This window comes from Budorcas taxicolor, chromosome 6 (assembly GCF_023091745.1).
Source record: "Budorcas taxicolor isolate Tak-1 chromosome 6, Takin1.1, whole genome shotgun sequence".
Lineage (NCBI taxonomy): Eukaryota > Metazoa > Chordata > Mammalia > Artiodactyla > Bovidae > Budorcas > Budorcas taxicolor.
In genome coordinates, this window is record NC_068915.1 from 67,709,293 (window position 1) to 67,730,893 (window position 21,601).

At 37.2% G+C, this 21,601-nt stretch overlaps 1 protein-coding gene across 1 annotated transcript in view; it reads right to left on the reverse strand.

Annotated features, from left to right (window-relative positions):
• Window positions 1-20,941, reverse strand: part of FRYL (FRY like transcription coactivator) — a 185,517-nt gene extending 164,576 nt beyond the window's left edge. Inside the window, exon 1 of the mRNA XM_052641734.1 lies at window positions 20,740-20,941. Coding sequence (XP_052497694.1) covers window positions 20,740-20,941 — 202 coding nt within the window. The remainder of the gene's footprint in view (window positions 1-20,739) is intronic.
• Between the last annotated feature and the right edge of the window lie 660 nt (window positions 20,942-21,601).

Consider the following 21,601-nt stretch of genomic DNA (forward strand, 5'->3'; position numbering starts at 1 on the left):
GAAATGCAAAAAACAAAATAAGTAGCATTATTATTCCAGCTATTACTCACAACTTTAACAAACATTAATGGACTAAGTATTTCCTTTCTAAACCCTTGCCAAATGTTCATCACCCATATCCCTGAAAACTATGTATACATTCAACAATTCTTCCAGGAGACTGGGCCAGAGTCGTACTACATTCCAAATGCTTCTCAATCCCTCAATTACTAACCAAACTTTTATATTACACAAATAATAATAGTCCTATCATCTTCAAGTGATTTCTCTATCCTCAACCTATCAATCAATCACATAGCCTAGAGCTTATTGCAAGCTTAAAAAAGTGAAATGAAAATCACTCAGTCATGTCAACTCTTTGAGACCCCATGGACTGTACCGTCCATGGAATTCTCCAGGCCAGAATACTGGAATTCTCCAGGGGATCTTCCCATCCCAGGGATCGAACCCAGGTCTCCCGCGTTGTAGGCGGATTCTTTACCAGCTGAGCCACAAGGGAAGCCTAAGAATACTGCAGTGGGTAGCCTATCCTTTTATCCAGCGTATCCCAACCAGGAATCAAACAGGGGTCACCTGCATTGCAGGCGGATTCTGTAACAGCTGAGCTTAACCTATCAATTAATCACATACCCTAGAGTTTATTGCAAGCTTGACAAAAGACTAGTTAAAATGTCAGTCTTCCATTTTATTCATTCCATAAATTCAGAATTCTCCAAGTTGTATCATTCATACATATTTTTTAGTCTAATCACCATAAAAAGATAGCTGCACAAATCATTTCTTGATGGCATATTCTTGGAAAAGCAGAAAAATTTATTTTGGATCATTTCCTTCAACAAACCTCTCCACACTTTAGACTGTAATATTAAAGAACGTTTTTAAGATTTAGAACATTTTTTAAAAATTCACAATTTCAATATTATCAGCCTTTGCTGAGGTCCTCTTGGCATGGGCCAGATACTATAAAGCACAGGGAACAGAAGCAGGCTGTGCCAGTCTTTTTGCCCCCAAGGAATCAGAAAGTAGATGTTCTTTCTTTTAATCAATTTCCATTTGATTCTATGTCCTTTTCACTGGCATTTTAAGGATTCATGGAATTGGTTACTTGCTTTACATTTCTAAGTAGAAGGCAGATAACAGTATATCCTAATAAACCAAGTGTGTATACCAGGAAAAATTCTCAGTAAATCCTACAAAAATATTCCCATTTAGATATAGTATCCAAACAAAATGTTCTTTAATAAAAAATGAAGTTTGGACTTAACTGACTATATCATACAATACAATCCAAGAAAATTTAATGTTCTACGAACCTAAAAGGAAATAAAAGTCTTCAATTATTAACAATTCTTATGAACAGTACAAATATAATGGATTATGCCTTATATTAACACCTTTTAAAATATCTCAGCAATTATTAAACCGGTATCCAAATAATCATAGTATGGAAAAAATAGAAACTTAACAAGTTTTTCTACAAAAAATGTCAAATATCCTATCACTCCTAGAGCCTTTCACAGTCCCCACAGATTTTAGCCTCTTTGGAAAGTCCTCATCATTTCTGGAGTTTAGAAAAGAGACTGAAAAATTTTTGGTATGGAAGGAAAGATGCTCTTGGGTCTACCAGGTATTAACATCACACATGAAATGTAAAAAAGAAAAAACGAAAAGGCTGTAGAAATCACTTCCTATTTTGGTTTATAATACAACAAAAAATTAACAATAATTATCTATAACAGTAGTTAACATTTACTTTTTAGTACACTTGATTCTACTTTCTATATTTCTCAAATTGTCTACCATGAATTGGATTTAACATTTAAAAAATTCATTTCCTTGGAGAAATGACTGATTCGAGGGCTAGAGCATAGAACACACAAGATAAGCCTGGAACATCTTGTAAGGCCAGGAAGTGGGAAAGGGGCTCAAAACACAAAATAATGTGGGTATGTCAAAGGGAAATGGGACCCAAGTGATAGAGCTGCCAACAGTCAAAGCTAACACTTGGAGCAACAAAATAAACAATGTAGTATGGAATATAACCCAAAGTATAAAATAAATATGCATTGAGGCTATACTTGTATAAATAAATGATTAAGTAAATAAAGGAGAAGAGACAAATCTCATATTGTACATACAGAAGTGTTAACTTACCAGGCTTGACTGATGTTCTTTGAAAGGTCTGCTTTGATTGGCCCCTGGCTAGCATCAACGAACTTAAATTTTAAGAGGGGCCCATCATTCCCAGGAGAAGGCAATGGCACCCCACTCCAGTACTCTTGCCTGGAAAAATCCCATGGACGGAGGAGCCTGGTAGGCTGCAGTCCATGCGGTCGTTAGCAGTCCGACACGACTGAGCGACTTCACTCTCACTTTTCACTTTCATGCATTGGAGAAGGAAATGGCAACCCACTCCAGTGTTCTTGCCTGGAGAATCCCAGGGACGGGGGGAGCCTGGTGGGCTGTCGTCTATGGGGTTGCACAGAGTCGGACACAACTGAAGCGACTTAGCAGCAGCAGCGACCATTCCCAGAACTGAAAAGAGCAGCTCAATTATGCCCAAATTTTTGGTACAAACAATATAGTTTATGCTGAACAACTGCTTTCCTTCAGCAAGTCCAAAACGGGGTATGTGCCATGTCAGCAGCCCCAATAAAAATCCTGTAATCTGAGTCTATAATGAGCATCTTTTCTAGGAGAAGAAAAAGAAAGATAAAGGGGAAAAAAAAAGATTCAACTAGAACACAGATAAAACAAACAATATCTAAAAAATACATTTAATGGCTGGTACCAGGAGAAGATCAGAGTCTATGGAAGAAAAGATCAGTAAGTATGCCGAAATGGAAATATTAACTCTACAAAGTGAAGTCTAAATGATAAAACAAGGGGGAGGAAATGCACAAAGCCTCAGCGACCTTTGGAGCAATATCAGATCATCTAATACATGTTGTATTATGCCAACCACATCATAAGCTAACTGCTGGAAACCAACGACAAAAGAGAAAAATCTCAAGAGCTGTTGAAGAAAATGATAAACTACATACAGTGGAACAAAGATAAAAATGAGGACGTTTCATCTGAAACTATACAAAGCAGAAGTTGGAATGCATGCTATCACTGAAAAGCTTAAAACTGATGACCTATAATTCTATTATCTGGTGAAAATATCTTGCAAAGATCAAGCAAAAACTTCTCTGAGACAGACAAAAACTGAAAGAACTTGTCACCGGTAGATCTACGTACAAAAAAATGTTAATGAAAGTTCTTTAGGCAGAAGAAGAAATTATACCGGATGAAAACCTGTATAACCTAAACAATACCATCGAAAACAAGTGATGGAAAGTGTCAGAAATGGTACACTAGCAGGAAGGAGAAGAACTTTTGCTTCTTGTTTTAAATTTTCTTTATGTTAATGGACTGCTTCAAGCAAAAGTGGTTAACCATCTACAACAAAATCAGGTTTATACTGTGTGTAAAAATAAAACATTTGACTACAATAGTACAAAGGATGAAGGGGAGAAACAAGTATAAAGTTTCAAGATCCTACAGTCTACATAAAATGTGCTATCATTTGAAAGTAGACTACAATGAGGTAAAATTCATTTTTTAAACCTCAGATTTAAAACCCCTAATTTTATTTTAAAATTTTTAAATAATAAGCCAATAGTAGAATAAATTAGAGTACTAAAAAGCAAAGGAGGAGGGGAAGACAGATGGGACAAACAGGAAACAACCGCAAGATAGATTTAAATCCAACCATGTCCCTAATTAAATATAAATGGTCTAAATGGTCTAACCACTGTGTGAAAGCATCATGCCAGGTACAAAAAGGATAATTTAGTGAATAAAACAAAGCTTGCGCCCTTGGGAAGGCTGGGATCCAATGGTGGTGATAAAGAGTATGTGGTATGTGTGGGTGCCTGTCCCGACTTGCTGTGTGCTTAGTCACTCAGTTGTCTCGGACTCTGGGACTCAGTGGATTGTAGCCGGCCAGCCTCCTCTGTCCATGGGACTCTCCAGGCAAGAATACTGGAGTGCGTTGCCATGCCCTCCTCCAGCGGATCTTCCCAACCCAGGGATCAAACCCAGGTCTCCCACATTGCAGGACTGGATTCTTTACCATCTGGGCCACCAGGGAAGTCCATGTCACTACATACATACATCCAGATACAAAATAACCAGTTGTGAGTAAGTGCTGTGATGGTAATAAAGCAGGTGTAGTGACAGAGAAAAAAAAATCAGAGAAGGCCTAGCTAAGATAGAGTGACCAGGGATGGCCACTCACAGGAAACAATATCAAATATGAAATCTGTTCAGCAGTGGACCTTCTTCTGAAGAATGAATTTTATGCTTAATCCCCAAAAGGAAATCAGACTGAAATCAAAGTAACTCTGGCTGACCAGGGTTAGAGCATCAGAGCCCTAGCCATTTGCCTGAGGAGATTCTCAAAGAATCCCTGAAATACGAATAGGCTCCCCACAAAATACTGAGGTCTATAACTGGATGCCATAGAAGAGCTCTCTAATCAAGAACAAGGTCAGACAGACCAACCTGATTACTGAAGGGGAGAATGGACTTAAGGAGAACACAGTGAAAGCTGATGGGCTATCTATATCGCTTAGGTAAGGGGTAAGGACTATAAAAAGATAACTAGTATACATACTTAGTGCCTTCCCACGTGGTGCTAGTGGTAAAGAATCTGCCTGCCAATGCAGGAGACACAAGAGATGCAAGTTTGATCCCTGGGTGGGAAAGATCCCCTGGAGAAGGAAATGGCAACCCACTCTAGTATTCTTGCCTGGAAAATTCCATGGACACAGAAGCCTGGCAGGCTAATCCATGGGGCCACAAAGAATTAGACCCAAACGAGCACATACATACTTAGAATAATTCAGAAAAAGGAAATAAAAATGGGACTAGGAAGACAGATTTCATTTTTTCTGAATAGGTATTTCTTGATGGATCTGGTGATTGTTAGCATACAGAAAAAAAAAAAAGAGGCAAAGCTAAAATAGTAAAAAAAAAAAAAAAAAAAAAAAGTGACCCTTACACTTAGGTGACTGGGTGGACAGTGGTACTAAACATGGGCTGGCAAGGGGTAGTTTGCAAGGGGTAGCAAGGAGAGTTTGGGCAACATAAATCTCAAGTCTAAAAGAGGCATCAGGGCTAGAAGCAAGAGAAGAACAAAGACAGAAGTACACAGCCACTCTCACAAGTTCCCCAGCTTCTCCATTTATGAAGGGGGTAAGCAGAGTTCACTACCTCCAAGTACATGCTAGCCAATACTAACCACAAAGTAACAAATTCAGCTGAAACCAAGAAAAATAAAAACAAGCAAGAGACAATAATTTAAAAATAAAATAAACAAAAGAGTAATGATGGGACTCTTCCCCTGAAATACAACGACCAGAATTCCATCTAGATTTCTGGAGAGAAAGGATTCAGGTCGTGACCAAGTAAACTACTTATTTTAGAAGTATAAATCAAGTTTCTGAATTAGTGGTCATATAACAGAGTCTCTAATAAAAATAAGCTTCAGACAATGTCACAGATTAGATCAATACATTAGTGTATTCACAAGTTAGCACCATAAAAGCAATAAAGAAGCCTTTTAACTAACGTCAATAACTTGGAGAGTGGTTACCTATACAGCAATACATTATTCAAGAATGCCATAAGGTATAATTACTGTTACCTTCCTGACACAGGGTATTGATTAATAGCCCAATTTATTCCTAGCTTTGAATTCTTTTTATGTATTTCACACGTAAAACAAAAAAATTGCTTCCTTTGCCTAAAATGAAGTAGTCCAGACCCTGTAATCATACTTTCTTCTCTGCCCTCAAAAACCATACCAATTTGCTATCATTTGGCCCAGTGCTAAGACATTATTATTTCTTGAATTAAAACAAAAATCTATTTCTGAATATATTTAAAACTGATTCCTGAGTTCCTTAAGAACTCTAGACACTAGAAATTAAATGTAATCACCTGAAATTGCTTTTGGAAAATACAGGTGAAAAAATCCAGATAGAAAGTTTCTAGTCAAAAGGTTAGTTATTGGATTTATATTTTTTACAACATGCACAATGTATATTCATTGCCCCCAAAGAAACCAGAATTCTTACTACTAAGATACTTTCATTGTCAGTACAGGATATACAGATGTACTGAGAAGAAAAAAGAGTATATGCATTAAAACTGGTCAATCCTACTCGGAAAATCACTGCAGATGGCGATCGCAGCCATGAAATTAAAAGATGCTGACTCCTTGGAAGGAATGTTATGACCCACTTAGACAGCTTATTAAAGAGCAGAGACATTACTTTGCCAACAAAAGTCCGTCTAGTTAAGGCCATGGTTTTTCCAGTGGTCATGTACGGATGTGAGAGTTGGACTGTGAAGAAAGCTGAGCACCAAAGAATTGATGCTTTTGAACTGTGGTGTTGGAGAAGACTCTTAAGAGTCCCTTGGACTGCAAGGAGATCCAACCAGTCCATCCTAAAGGAGATCAGTCCTGGGTGTTCATCAGAAGGACTGATGCTGAAGCTGAAACTCCAATACTTTGGCTACCTCATGCGACGAGTTGACTCATTGGAAAAGACTCTGATGCTGGGAGGGATTGGGGGCAGGAGGAGAAGGGGACGACAGAGGATGAGATGGCTGGATGGCATCACCAACTCGATGGACATGAGTCTGAGTGAACTCCAGCAGTTGGTGATGGACAGGGAGGCCTGGCGTGCTGCGATTCATGGGGTTGCAAAGAGTCGGACACGACTGAACGACTGAACTGAACTGAATGGGAAAAATAGGTAAAATTCTATGGACCATAATTGAAGATGAACTTAAAATGTATTGCCCAAAGAAGAACTTTTTTGAATGTGAAAATGGGCACTAGCTAATAACAACATGTCAGAACAGAGATGTAAACCATTAACTGGCCAAGGTCAATGGAGACCAATGGTCACTTTCTCCATGAAGCACCATCACAAAGCAAAGGCTCATGACTTCCTGCCAACATTATCTTTCTGAATTTTTCTTACATTGTCAGTAGCACAATAAGTTTTCAATGAACTAGAAATGTTTATTGTCAGAGCCACTTTTTAATACCATTCTTACTTTTAAAACAAAAGGTGAGTTGGCAAGGCTGTAATAAAGAATACGAAAGGAAAGGAAGTACCAAACTGCAGAGACAACCAAATGTAAAGACAAAAATTACACTTAGGAAGTAGAGTACCAGCAATTTTAGAAAGATGAAGAGACTGTTCACAGTAATTAAATGGGCAAGTCTGAAACCCAGGAAATGTTTATGAATGATCAATCTTAATCACAATGTATTATACTGTATTAAAAACTAATTTGGAAGAACCTACCTTCGTAACATTAATATTCTCTAAAACCTCATTCTAAACCTTATAAATCAGAACCCACTTCTTTATAAGATTCCCTAGGTCATTCTTAAGCACAGTAAAGCTTAAGAAGAGCTAATTTTAAGATATATTAATATAAGATATACTGATATAAAATTATCTTGCTTATATCATTTTTAGCACATCTCTTATTTTAAAATAATAGCACATATTTATTTAAAAATAGAGATTAAGAAAATTCAGAGCCCTAAGATATAATAAATTTTCTGCATTCCTTATAAAGAGCTTTTTAGAGTTTTTTTAAAGTTTCTAGAAATATATGCCAGTTTATACTTCTTGAGAACAGTATAAGAGATCATTGGATGGCTTACCTAACCTTAAACAATCACTCTTTAGAAACAGAAATTCTGTCAAAAATGTATGTGTGTGTGTGCTCAGTCATGTCCAACCCTTTGCGGTCCCATGGACTGTAGCCTGCCAGGCTCCTCTGCCCATGGAATTTTCTCGGCACAAATAGTGGAGTGAGTTGCCATTTCCTACCCCAGGGATCTGCCTGACCTAGGGACTGAACCCATGTTTCTTGCATCTCCTGCACTGGCAGGCAGATTCTTTACCCCTAGCACCATGTGGGAAGCATCAAAAGTTTAAATAAAAGTAGACTTTAAAATTCAGTTAATGTGCCAGTAATTTACACCTATAATATCTAAAATTATTTTATATTATTACTTAACAGTTTGAATAAATCAATGATAGAATGTTCACTTTGCTGATATGGCGTTTGGTAAAACAATTCTCAAAGGCGGACTGATCCCCATCTTGATCCCCATCTGTCTTTAAAGAATCCTTGTATTCTAAAAAAAGAAATATGCAATGGATTACCTTTAGAGTTAATTTATTCTATTTTAAAAATGACTAGGTTTAAAAAACCTTATGGCTAAAGTAAGACGAGGTACATATTCTATCCACATGTGTAGCAGGATGGGGTGCTAAAGGTGGTTGGAAAGTACAGGTATAGCCTAGTAGACAATGAGTTCCATTATAGAAAGGTCCATAAAACAAGATGATTGATAAAAAGCAACTATTTTAAAACTCCACATCAGGGTATTAAGGGCATACGGGAAATCTGTTAAGCCAACAATTGTTATCTTTAAAGAATGAACCATCTGGCCTTCCACAAATAGAGAATCACAGATTTTCTTTTTTTAACTGAAGAATTTTTAGAGATCATGAAACATAGTCCCTCAAATCTTAGATGAGACAACTGAAGCCCAGGGAGGATAAATGATATAATTGGATCCAAATCAAATTAATGAATATTTAATGAATACCTACTGTGGATAACACACTATTCCAAGAGTTACAGAAAGTAAGTATAACAGTGGAGCCCTTCTTCAAGCGGTCCGTTCTCTACTTCCCAGGTAAATCACCTGTATGTAGCTCTCTGATGTTAGCAACATGCTTTTCCATATTCTAGCCAGGGCCGGAACACTTAGGTCCCTAGACCAAATCTGGTGCATCGCTTGTTCTGAAACACAGCCACACACATTCTTTCACCATCCAGGCTTCTTTTGCTCTACAGAGTCAAAGCTAAACAGTTATGACAGAGACTTATGGCCCCCAGATCCTAAAATATTTACTACCTGGCTCTTCCCAGAAAAAGCTTGCCAATCTCTATTCTAGATCACTTTTTGCTTTGATTTGAAGGTGTTTTTTTCCCCACCTTTTTTCCTTTTCAAACTAATGGAAGGCTGGTTTTGCCTCAGGAACCACTGCCCACTGAGCAATGTGCTAGATGGTTTTGAAGGAAAAAGTCAGTGAGCTAAATATGGCAACTGACAGCAGCTCTCCATAACAAGTGAAAACTTGTTCTGGCACATAAAGGACAAGAATCAAAGGACAGAAGACTCTTAACTTTCAACCAACATTTAATAAGTGCTTACTAAGTGCCTGCCAAGGGGCTAAGCTCTGGGGCTACCCACATAGATAAGAACAACTTAGTTCTCAAAGAATTAACTACCTAGAAAAAGAAGCAACACTTTTATATTGAATGGAATAACAGAAGCTAGTGGACAAAGACAGAAAATAATTAACTGAGGTTAGGGCTGACAGAAACTAACCCCAAAAACAACCACACAGAGACTTCTATTCCCCCTACCGAGTTCCAGCTGCAGGAAGTAAGCATGATTAGAAGCTTATAACTACGGATTGTTGCCTCAACCCAAAGGCCACAACTTACAGGTGGGTGGAGTTAACCCTTGGACTGGATGTTGCTTCCTGAATTCCCTTTATAGCACACTTTATTTTTGTCTAACCTTTCTAGTATAATTCTTTTAGTTACATTTTAAATTTACATTCAGCTTTAGTCATCTTAACCTGCTCTGCTGTGCATGTTTTAACCTCTATATTCTTTTTTCAGAATCTTCCAATATGGATATTATTTTTTATCAATTTTTCATCTTTTTATGCATTATTTCTAATATTTGTTTATATTTTTCTTAGCCCCTTTTGTTTCAACTATTTTATCTTAGACACGCTATTTCCTGCCTTTTGTTTCTCTAACTGAGAATAAGCAGAAGTGATGATCAAAATAGCCACCAGGAAAGTATGGTAACTGAACAATGTAACCAGCCCAGCCTCAGAGTGGAGGTGGGTCCAGGGACCCTGGTGTGGCGAGGACTCACTGATTAGTTTATGAAACCTAAGGTGGTCAAGGTCTTCCCTTACAGCTCAGTTGGTAAAGAATCCACCTGCAATGCAGGAGATCCCAGTTCAATTCCTAAGTCGGGAAGATCCTTGGGAGAAGGGATAGGCTACCCACTCCAGTATTCTTGGGCTTCCCTTGTGGTTCAGCTGGTAAAGAATCTGTCTGCAATGTAGGAGACCTGGGTTCAATCCCTGGGTTTGGAAGATCCCCTGGAGAAGGGAAAGGCTAAGAGGGTCCTGGGGTAGGGCAAGAGGGCTGAGACTGCAGGAACACTTGGGGAAGGGATGTAGCCATAGCTGAATATCAACTGATAGTAGAAATTGTAGTGTTTGAATAACCAGTATCACCATACCAGTGTTTATACTACATCAACATCAGTTCTGTGATTAGGAAAACAACAGAGTAAGTGGGATAGAGAAGAAATCATTCCAGGCCTCTTAAAAACGGAAACAGGTACATCTCCACTTCAGTTAATTTTCTTGCAAGTCCTTTCTAAAAGGACATTACAGGCGGACTTCTAAAAGTCTTTCTAAAAGCCAAAGAAGTAAAGACACTGCCCCTAATTCTAGCCACATTTAACTGCCCCGATTTTCAAAAATATACATCCATGTAATTTGAGGAGACAGTTCAAAATGACCCTTCTTAAGAAGTCTTAGGTGAACTTTAAAACCAGCCAAGAGAAACTACTGAAGTAATACTGTTATACCAACTTCTAAAAACCTTCATATCTGAATCACAAGACCATTTGGCCGTAGCTATTTGGAAGAGTGCACATTATAGACAAAGAAGGAAAGCACAGGAGAAGGTGTTGCAACCCAAGCTCCCATGATCTGTCATGAAGCTATAAATCACATGCTAAAATGGTTCAGAATTATGCACAATGAAAGACATAGGTCCAAATTCCTAGAATGCTTTCTATGATGGAATGCTCCAAAGATAAATTCTAGCTAAACTGATTCATCTACCTCCAAGTCAAAAATCCAAAATTCTTTGTAAACAATAGTAGCCACCATGTATGGAACTGTGTATCAATTTCATTGCCATTTTTGGTAATCTTAAAAACAATGCTACATAGAAAATATCATTCAAATTGACAGGTGAAGTCAACTGGCCTAGAGAGATTAAGTAGCCTGTTCAAGGACACATAGCCAGTCACCAGCGGAGCTCAGCTCAGGTTAGATCAAAGCCCCCACTCGACTCTGTTCTCAAGACTTCACTGCCTCTCTCCTCTCACACTTGGAGGTCTTTCCAATATCACTTCTCTATCATAAGAATTCTCATAGAGAAGGCTTGAAAGTAACCACCCACAAGATTTCTCCTACAACCTTCCGTAAGTACTGCCTGAAAAGTAACCAAAGGCCCACTTAAGGAAGCAGTCCTACTTGATTTCAGGACAAGAGCCTGACGCTGGGGAAGGTTGAGGTCAGGAGGAGAAGTGGGGGACAGAAGATGAATTGTTTGGAATGAATCACTCACTCAATGGACATGAGTTTGAGCAAGCTCAGGGAAATGGTGGACAGGGAAGCCTGGCGTGCTGCAGTCCACAGGGTCGCGAAGAGTTGTACATGGCTTAGATACTGAAAAATAACAACAATGAAAAGCTCAGCACTTCCAAATCCCACTTGCATAAAAAAGAATTCGTGAACTCCTTCAGACACTTACACATGAAAACAAGCTATCATTTGGGTCAAATCAGAAATTCTAAAGCAGACTGAAAACGACCTGGAGCTCAGGTTCTTCCATGACTCTACTGCGCCCAACAATCTTTTAGTGACATCTGAATTTCAAAGGATTCTCCATCTCTTTTGGTCTATTAGCATTTGAAATGGCAAAAGAAAAACTTCATCTCGATTTTCTCACAAGACTTTCTCTAAATTCCCTATTAATAATCTAGTCTTTGATGAACACTTAGAATACTCTTTATTCATCTCATTCCCATCTTAAAGGAAGCTGGTCTGCCACGGTATTCCTCTGCCCAATACAGGCTGTATCAAACAAAAGCAAGTTATTCAAGTGACATAAAATCTAACCACTGAGAGCAATGGTTCGACAAAAACAAAACTAAAAAGGTCACTTATTAAGAAAATCCAGTTGGTAATAGTTAGCATCCCCCATTCTTCACTAGTCACTTCTTCACTAGTCAGTTCCGTTGCTCAGTCATGATTGACTCTTTGTGAACCCATGGACTGCAGCACACCAGGCTATCTATCCCTGTCCATCACCAACTCCCAGAGTTTACTCCAACTCATGTCCATTGAGGAGGTGATGCCATCCAACCAGCTCATCCTCTGTCATCCCCTTCTCCTCCCACCTTCAATCTTTCCCAGTATCAGGGTCTTTTCAAATGAGTCAGTTCTTCACATCAGGTGGCCAAAGTATTGGAGTTTCAACTTCAGCACCAGTCCTTTCGATGAACACTCAGACTGATTTCCTTTAGGATGGACTAGTTGGATCTCCTTGCAGTCCAAGGGACTCTCAAGAGTCTTCTCCAACACCACAGTTCAAAAGCATCAGTTCTTCAGCATTAAGCTTTCTTTAGAGTCCAACTCTCACATCCATATATGACCACTGGAAAAACCATAGCCTTGACTAGACGGACCTTTGTTGGCAAAGTAGTGTCTCTGCTCTTTAATAAGCTGTCTAGGTTAGTCATACGGAGAAGGTGATGGCACCCCACTCCAGTACTTTTGCCTGGAAAATCCCATGGACGGAGGAGCCTGGTAGGCTGCAGTCCACGGGGTCGCAAAGAGTCGGACATGCCTGAGCGACTTCACTTTCACTTTTATGCACTGCAGAAGGAAATGGCAACCCACTCCAGTGTTCTTGCCTGGAGAATCCCAGGGACGGGGGAGCCTGGTGGGCTGCCGTCTATGGGGTCGCACAGAGTCAGACACGACTGAAGCGACTTAGCAGCAGCAGCAGGTTGGTCATAACTTTTCTTCCAAGGAGTAAGTGTCTTTTAATTTCATGGCTACGGTCACCATCTGCAGTGATTTTGGAGCCCCCAAACATAAAGTCTCTTATTGTTTGCATTGTTTCCCCATTTATTTGCCATGAAATGATGGGACCAGATACTATTATCTTAAAAGTTTTCTGAATGTTGAGTTTTAAGCCAACTTTTTTCAACTCTCCTCTTTCACTTCCATCAAGAGGCTCTTAGTTCTTCTTCACTTTCTGCCATAAGGGTGATGTCATCTGTATATCTGAGGTTATTGATATTTCTCCCAGCAATCTTGATTCCAGCTTGTGCTTCATCCAGTCCAGCGTTTCTCATGATGTACTCTGCATATAAGTTAAATAAGCAGGGTGACAATACACAGCCTTGACGTACTCCTTTTCCTATTTGGAACCAGTCTGTCGTTCCATGTCCAGTTCTAACTGTTGCTTCTTTACCTGCATACAGATTTCTCAGGAGGAAGGTCAGGTGGTCTGGAATCCACATATCTTTTAAGAATTTTCCAGAGTTTGTTGTAATCCACAGTCAAAGCCTTTGACATAGTCAATAAAGCAGAAGTACATGTTTTCCTGGAACTCTCTCACTTTTTGATGATCCAATGGATGTTGGCAATTTGATCTCTGGCTCCCCTGCCTTTTCTAAAATGAGCTTGAACACCTGGAAGTTCAGTTAATGTACTGTTAAAGCCTGGCTTGGAGAATTTTGATCCTTAATTTGTTAGTGTGTGAGATGAGTGCAACTGTGTGGTGGTATGAGCATTCTTTAGCATTGCCTTTCTATGGGATTGAAATGAAAACTGACTTTTTCCAGTCCTGTGGCCACTGCTGAGTTTTCCAAATTTGCTAGCATATTGAGTGCAGCACTTTCACAGCATCATCTTTCAGGATTTGAAACAGCTCAACTGGAATTCCATCACCTCCACTAGCTTTGTTCATAGTGATGCTTCCTAAGGCCCACTTGACTTCACATTCCAGGATGTCTGGCTCTAGGTGAGTGATCATACCATTGTGATTATCTGAGTCATGAATATCTTTTTTGTACATTTCTTCTGTGTATTCTTGCCATCTCTTCTTAATATCTTCTGCTTCTGTTAGGTCCATACCATTTCTGTCCCTTATTGAGCCCATCTTTGCATGACGTTTCCTTGGTATCTCTAATTTTCTTGAAGAGATCTCTAGTCTTTCCCATTCTATTGTTTTCCTCTGTTTCTTTGCATTGATCACTGAGGAGGGCTTTCTTATCTCTCCTTGCTATTCTTTGGAACTCTGCATTCAAATGGGTATATCGTTCCTTTTCTCTTTTGCCTTTCACTTCTCTGTTTTCATAGCTATTTGTAAGGCCTCCTCAGACAACCATTTTCCCTTTTTGCATTTCTTTTTCTTGGGGATGGTTCTGATCAATGTCTCTTGTACAATGTCACGAACCTCTGTCCATAGTTCTTCAGGCATTCTATCAGATCTAATCCCTTGACTCTATTTTTCACTTTCACTGTATATTCATTAGGGATTTGATTTAGGTCATACCTGAATGGTCTAGTGGTTTTCCCTACTTTCTTCAATTTAAGTCTGAATTTGGCAATAAGGAGTTCATGATCACAGCCACAGTCAGCTCCCAGTCTTGTTTTTGTTGACTGTATAGGGCTTCTCCATCTTTGGCTGCAAAGTATATAATCAATCTGATTTTGGTGTTGACCATCTGGTGATGTCCATGTGTAGAGTCTTCTCTTGTGTTGTTGGAAGAGGGTATTCCCAAAGACCAGTGCATTTTCTTGGCAAAACTCTGTTAGCCTTTGACCTGCTTCATTCTGTACTTCAAGGCCAATTTGCCCATTATTCTAGATATTTCTTGACTTCCTACTTTTGCATTCCAGTCCCCTATAATGAAAAGGATATCTTTTGGGGGTGTTGGTTCTAGAAGGTCTTGTAGGTCTTCGTAAAACTGTTCAACTCCTTAAAACTCAACCAAAAAGCATTTGGAATTTTACAACTAGTGCTACATTTTGATTTCTTCCTCCTAGGGAACTATGCTGAACACCTCAAGAGAGATATACCAGCGTTCTATTTAAATGTTTATATTCCATGAAGTCATTAACACTTTGTAATGAAATGAAAATGGTATCTTAATGTGAGCCTCAATTGTTTTTATTAAAGTCATGTGAAACAGCTATATACTTAATCAGCTTACCTAACCAGAGTGTTATAAAAATAATTATCAACTGTTCATTAAAGTGCAACAAAGGATCTGAAAGAGATGCAGATACATCAAAATTACAGTATTTTCCTACTGAAATATCGCTCTTAATTAAAATGAAAGCACCAAAAGAAAAAAGTACATGTTCCTTAGTGGAACAATAGATCTTGACAGATACACTAGTGTTCTAAAAAATATTTCATACATAAAGATTCAAAAACATCAAACACAGCCATGATGTAGAGTAAAAGGACAGTGGCATTACTGTATCACTTGGGAGCCAAGAAACCTCAAATAATTTGGTTAAGCCTTCCTGAACTTCTAAAATTTTGTGTGACAACATATCTTACAGGATTTTCATGAGGACTTAGATAACATCTGCTTGCTGCTGCTGCTAAGTCGCTTCAGTCATGTCCGACTCTGTGCGACCCCACAGACGTAAGCCCACCAGGCTCCCCCATCCCTGGGATCTCCAGGCAAGAACACTGGAGTGGGATGCCATTTCCTTCTCCAGTGCATGAAAGTGAAAAGTGAAAGTGAAGTCGCTCAGTCGTGTCTGACTCTTAGCGACCCCATGGACTGCAGCCTACCAGGCTCCTCCGTCTAGGGGATTTTCCAGACAAAAGAACTAGAGTGGGTTGCCATTGCCTTCTCCAACATCTGGTTATTTAACCAATATTTATTGAGCAACTATTATATTCCAAACCCTGAAACACATCAGTAGACAGAGCAAAGTCCAATGCTCAACTTATATTTTATTTGAGGGGAAAAAGAGAGAGGTATGCATTAAATGGGTAGACAAATGAGACCATTTAAGTAATTGGTAAATTAAAGCAAGAAAACAAGACCCAGAATAATAAGGTGCTCAAATAATGTTGATACATACTCAATTCTGCTCAATGTCTCATTATCTCTGTTCTTGGTGAATTATAAAAGTCAGCCATAATATATTTACACTCACTTCTTGACTATAAACAGAATGAACAACAACAAAATTAAGGTTGATTCCATCTGAATAAAAATAACCCAACCCTGGAGATAGAAGGATTTTGCAGCTGTTACAACAGAAGCCTGTGAAAACACACTGCCTGATTCTTAGGATCTGACTCATAACTATGCCTAACATTCATTCTTCTTCAATGGTCAGTCAACACTGTAGTATATTCTGAATCAGTGAAGTGCATTTTCTCTCCACCAACTCTTATGCCTGAAGATAAATATTAATATTAGTAGAACTGGCATGAATAATATCTATCAGAAAATCAGCATTTGATTACATAATTAGGACTCTACACAAAAAGTATACAGATATTTGAGGATTTATGAATAGATTACATAACATGAACACAGGAAAATTGTAATTCCTTTTCCTCATTAAGGAAATAGGTTAGCAAATAAATGATTTACTTTGTTACAACAAATTTACAACATTATACAGCCATATAAAGTAGAGTCTCTTTACTGTAAGTTATAACTGTTAGCTAATCATTTAATCAAAAAGCTCCATTACAGTAGGAATCAGGAGGGAAAAATCAAAAGGTCTACTAAAGGTTTTAACTTAAACATAAAATCCATGTTTATTCCCTAGCTTTCTGATGTAGTGCCAAGTCCTTGTCTCTTAAGGTGAATTTGCTGATAACTCAATTATTGTCTTTCTCGTCTAGATTCCAGTCCATGTACATCATCTATGATAACCCAGTCTCAATTTCTTCAAAGTGGAGTGGGAAGTTAAAGGGCTCTAAGGGCAAAATCCTTCTTGAACATTCTCTTGACCTATGTGTAATTTAAAACAAATTTTCTTGAGGAATTCACTTCTGTGGAGTATGACCAAAGGATTCAACTTTGTTTATACCAAAATAACTTTCTTTTCAGCCTCAGATTTTCCTGAGTTATGTAATACCTAATTAAAATACATGATCACAGTTACAAGTATAATTGGCATAAACAAGTCTGGTTGAAAACCCAAGTCTCGGTAAGCCCACAACTAAACTTGTTAGGAGCAGAAGTGGTGGCAGGGGATTTAAATGGTGTGCAGTGTACTACAAGCAATTGTTAATATATTCTACAGAGAAATAGAAGATTTTAGGTAAATTCAGTGGGTTGTTTGAGAATTTCTATCAACTTTTAAAACATCAGGTCAGTTAATGTTTAGAGAAAGTTTAAAAAATGAAAAAATTTATCAAAAGCAAAGGAAAATGTTCTTCAAAATATCAACCCCTGCAAATATGCATATTTTTGTTAAAGAAACCATAAACATCTATAAATACTTCTGGAGTTAAAAGACACAAGGTCAATTTCTATATACTGCAAACTTATTCTCAATTTGTCCTCTCACAAAAGTACAATTATCAATCCATATGATTGATCAAATCCAGTCTAAATTCCTCAGAAATAACCTTTTTTATTTTGAATGAACAATGAAAAAAGTTGGAAACAACTGACCCAAGTACAAAGCTATGAGATTACATACCAGTTTTTCTCTAAAAGAGTACTTTCTTCTTTGCCCTACTGATATGAAATCTTTTCATACTCTTGGTTTCTCCTTTCATTAAATAAGCAAAACCGTAACACCCTTTAAAAGAACTGTACCCAGTTCTTTGCATCACTTCTGAATAAACTATTGCATTATCTCTATCCCAGAACCACCAGCAAACAGGAGGTAAAATTTATTCATGCTGAGTTACAAGTAATCAATGTGTAGACTGGTGTTAATCATGTGCATAGACTGGTGTAAAACATAGTATCAAATTTTGAGATTAAGAAAAGGACTTTATTGATAAAAAGAAATTTAAGAAACCAAATCTTTTTGCAGATATTGCCAAAAAAGTCCATTAAATTAATTTTAATAATCATTTCCTAAAGTTGAGATTTATTTTTGAAGAGAAAAATGAGGTAAGAGCAATTCCACAAAGGACCTGTAGCCTCTGAAACGTGAAACAACAGATTCTTCAGTTGTTTCAGTTCCATAATTTTGCTTTATTTTGACTGATTGGTAAAAAAGATATACAGTAAGGAAAGTCTTTTAACTGGCAAATCGAATGCTTTTTTGCAAATTAATATAAATTATAAAATCTCATTATTATAATTTATAACATATATATTATATCCAAAAATATGTAAAATAGTCTTTTAAAATAAAAAAGGAGCTGTATTAAACTAATGGGCATAGGATATTACATTTAAACACAGGTCCTTTATATATGAGTTTGAGCAAGCTCTGAGAGCTAGTGATGGACAGGGAAGCCTGGAGTACTGCAGCCTGTGGGACTGCAAAGAGTCGGACATGACTGAGCGACTAAACTGAACTGACAGTGAAGAAAGCAATTAAATGATTCAAGATTGAAAGCTAAAGACTAAATTTCTAATAACATAAATAACTGCATATACTAACATATTCATATTGCTTATTTATGCATATCTACATTATTGAACACAAAACTAACTGCTGAATGATTCACAGATTTTAATTGAAATTAAGAGTCACTTTATTTGGGGGGCTCCAAAATCATGGCAGATGGTGACTGCAGCCATGAAATTAAAAGACACTTACTCCTTGGAAGGAAAGCTATGACCAATCTAGGCAGCATATTAAAAAGTAGAAACATTACTTTGCCAACAAAGTTCCATCTAGTCAAAGCTATGGTTTTTCCAGTAGTCATGTATGCATGTGAGAGATGGACTATAAAGAAGGCTGAGCACCAAAGAATTGATGCTTTTAAATTGCGGTGTTGGAGAAGACTCTTGAGAGTCTCTTGGCCTGCAAGAAGATTCAACCAGTCGATCCTACAAGAAATCAATCCTGAATATTCATTGGAAGGACTGATGCTAAAGCTGAAACTCCAATACTTTGGACACCTGATACAAGGAACTGACTCATTTGAAAAGACCCCGATGCTGGGAAAGATTGAAGGCGGGAGGAGAAGAGGACGACAGAGGATGAGGTAGCTGGATGGCATCACCAACTCAATGGACATGAGTTTGAATAAGCTCCAGGAGTTGATGATGAACAGGGAAGACTGGCGTGCTGCAGTCCATGGCGTCGCAAAGAGTCAGACACGACTGACACTGAACTGAACTGAACTGAACTGAAGTGGTCTCACCTCCATTTTATACACTCAAATGAGTGAAGAGTATTAAAAAAACTAACTTCTACTACCAGTACATTCTCGATATCAATATTTATTTCTTCTTGAAAGTTCCTTCTCTTTTCTTCTACATAATATTTTAACAGAAAGTATGGTTTCTTCTAAATATGACTCTGTTTTTCAAACTGACAAGGAATAGTGTTAAGGAGGATACAAAGAAACAGGGATACTGCCCTGGGGAGCTTAAACTGAAATACCTTTGAAAGGTAACTTGGCATTGTCTATCAAAATTTTCAAGGCACACAGAAATTTATACTAAGAAGCAATCATACAAAGGCATAAAGTAATACAATAAATGAATAAAAAATAAATGGATATTTATTAATTACTTCTAATAATTAACAATTAAAGTCACTCTAAGTGTTCATCAATAAGGGACTGATTGAATAAACTACTGTATCACACAATGGAGTGCACAGTTTAAATGAGACAGAAAAATGTTTATGATGCATTAAATGAAAAAGCGAGTATCAAAACAATTTAGATAGTAAATATAATTTTTGAATTATATAAATAAAATGCATAAATACATATTAAATATACATGGAAAACAGCTGTAAGAATATATATGAAATTTTCAAAGAATTTAGAGAAAATCTTTTCTTTCTACTAAATATTATGTTAATTTATATGAGCAGTTAAGTATTCCCTATAATAAAAATCAATAATCATAAAGAACATTTTAATATCTTAAAGTGTTTTAATCAAAATATTAAAGCAGGCATTTTTCTTCATCTTCCTAAAGATTTTCTTTTTTAAAAAAATATTTTCTAGCTACTATATGCAAATCTGATTGTTCTCCTAACACGAGTACCATGCTCTCAAACTTTAAAATGCATTATACTCAACTTTGCAGAATTATATGAAACAAAGGTATTGTGACACAAAATAATCACAATTATATTCAAAGTTGTGGGTTGTTTTTTTTTTATAGTTCACCTCAAATACTCTTTATCTCTTAGAACAAAAGAATGGAACTTTAAAAAAAAGTGATTTCTGTGGCGATAGATAAAACTCAGTATCTTCTTTTTCACTTAAATATCCTATAGGTTGTAACAATAACATTTTTGTCAATAAGCATAATCAAAATATTTTCCACAATCACTAAACTGTTAACTTCATTAATGGCTTAGCAATCAATATTTCTCCATCTCAACTTGAAGCAATCAATTTCTCCATCTAAATCCTAAGCAAAATTTTGGATACTAAAAACATTTATGCCAACTGTACATTTACTCTATTAAAAATTTTTTTAATATTTAAACTTAATTTTCAAATAAAGATTTATGCTCACTAGAATACATACTTGTAAAAATAATTTTACTTTTCTAAAATACTTTTTATTAAAGGATTGAAAACACATCTTTACTTTACCTAGTTGTTGATGTTGGTGTTTGTCATAATGACTGTGACAGAAATGGGTTCCACCTTCCTGATCTTCTGTCTTCTCTGATGAAAGCAAACCGAGACGTTTCAATTTCAGTAATCTTGGAGAACTTTCCTGAAAACTCTCTACAGGGCCCAAAACCATATCTCCCGAAACAACAGGAGGAACAACTCTTTTCAAAAATTCCATATTAAGGTTTTTCTACATTACTGGACCCACAAGTACACAGACAAGTATTTGTACCAACTTCCTCGATGAGAAGGTTAGGTCCACTCTTTGTGTCAAAGAGCAAAGAAACGTCATATGAACTTAGGTGGGTCAACTACCAGCTGTTTTGAAGCTGATTTTTAGGACATTTGCTGTTCATACTGATAAGAAGTCAAACAGCTACCAACTGTGAAACTGCACTTCATATATACATATACAAGTACATGTACAATGGGTGGTAACAGCAATACTGAGACTATAAAATGCTTAGCATCCATCTAGTTTAACGTTTAGACTTTGAAAACCTACACTGTGATAATGTTAGGACAAATTTACTTTGGTCTGAGGTGTGTCTTACTTTTAAACACACTTAACAGCTGAAATGTGAAACAGTAACTTGAACTCAAAAGATAATTCTTATCATTCCGGAAATTCACTAGCAGACTGCAAGGAGGATCAAGTTTTATAGAAGGTGAAAAGGAGTAATTTAAAACTATACTGTATTATGAACATCCCAATGTACTTTTATTTTTATTTTATTTTCTGCTGCTGTGGTTCTGCTTTACTTTCTGGTGGTTGTTTCATTTAAAAGTTTATCTTTTCTAATATATCTGTGGTGGTGGTGGTTTAGTCACCAAGTCA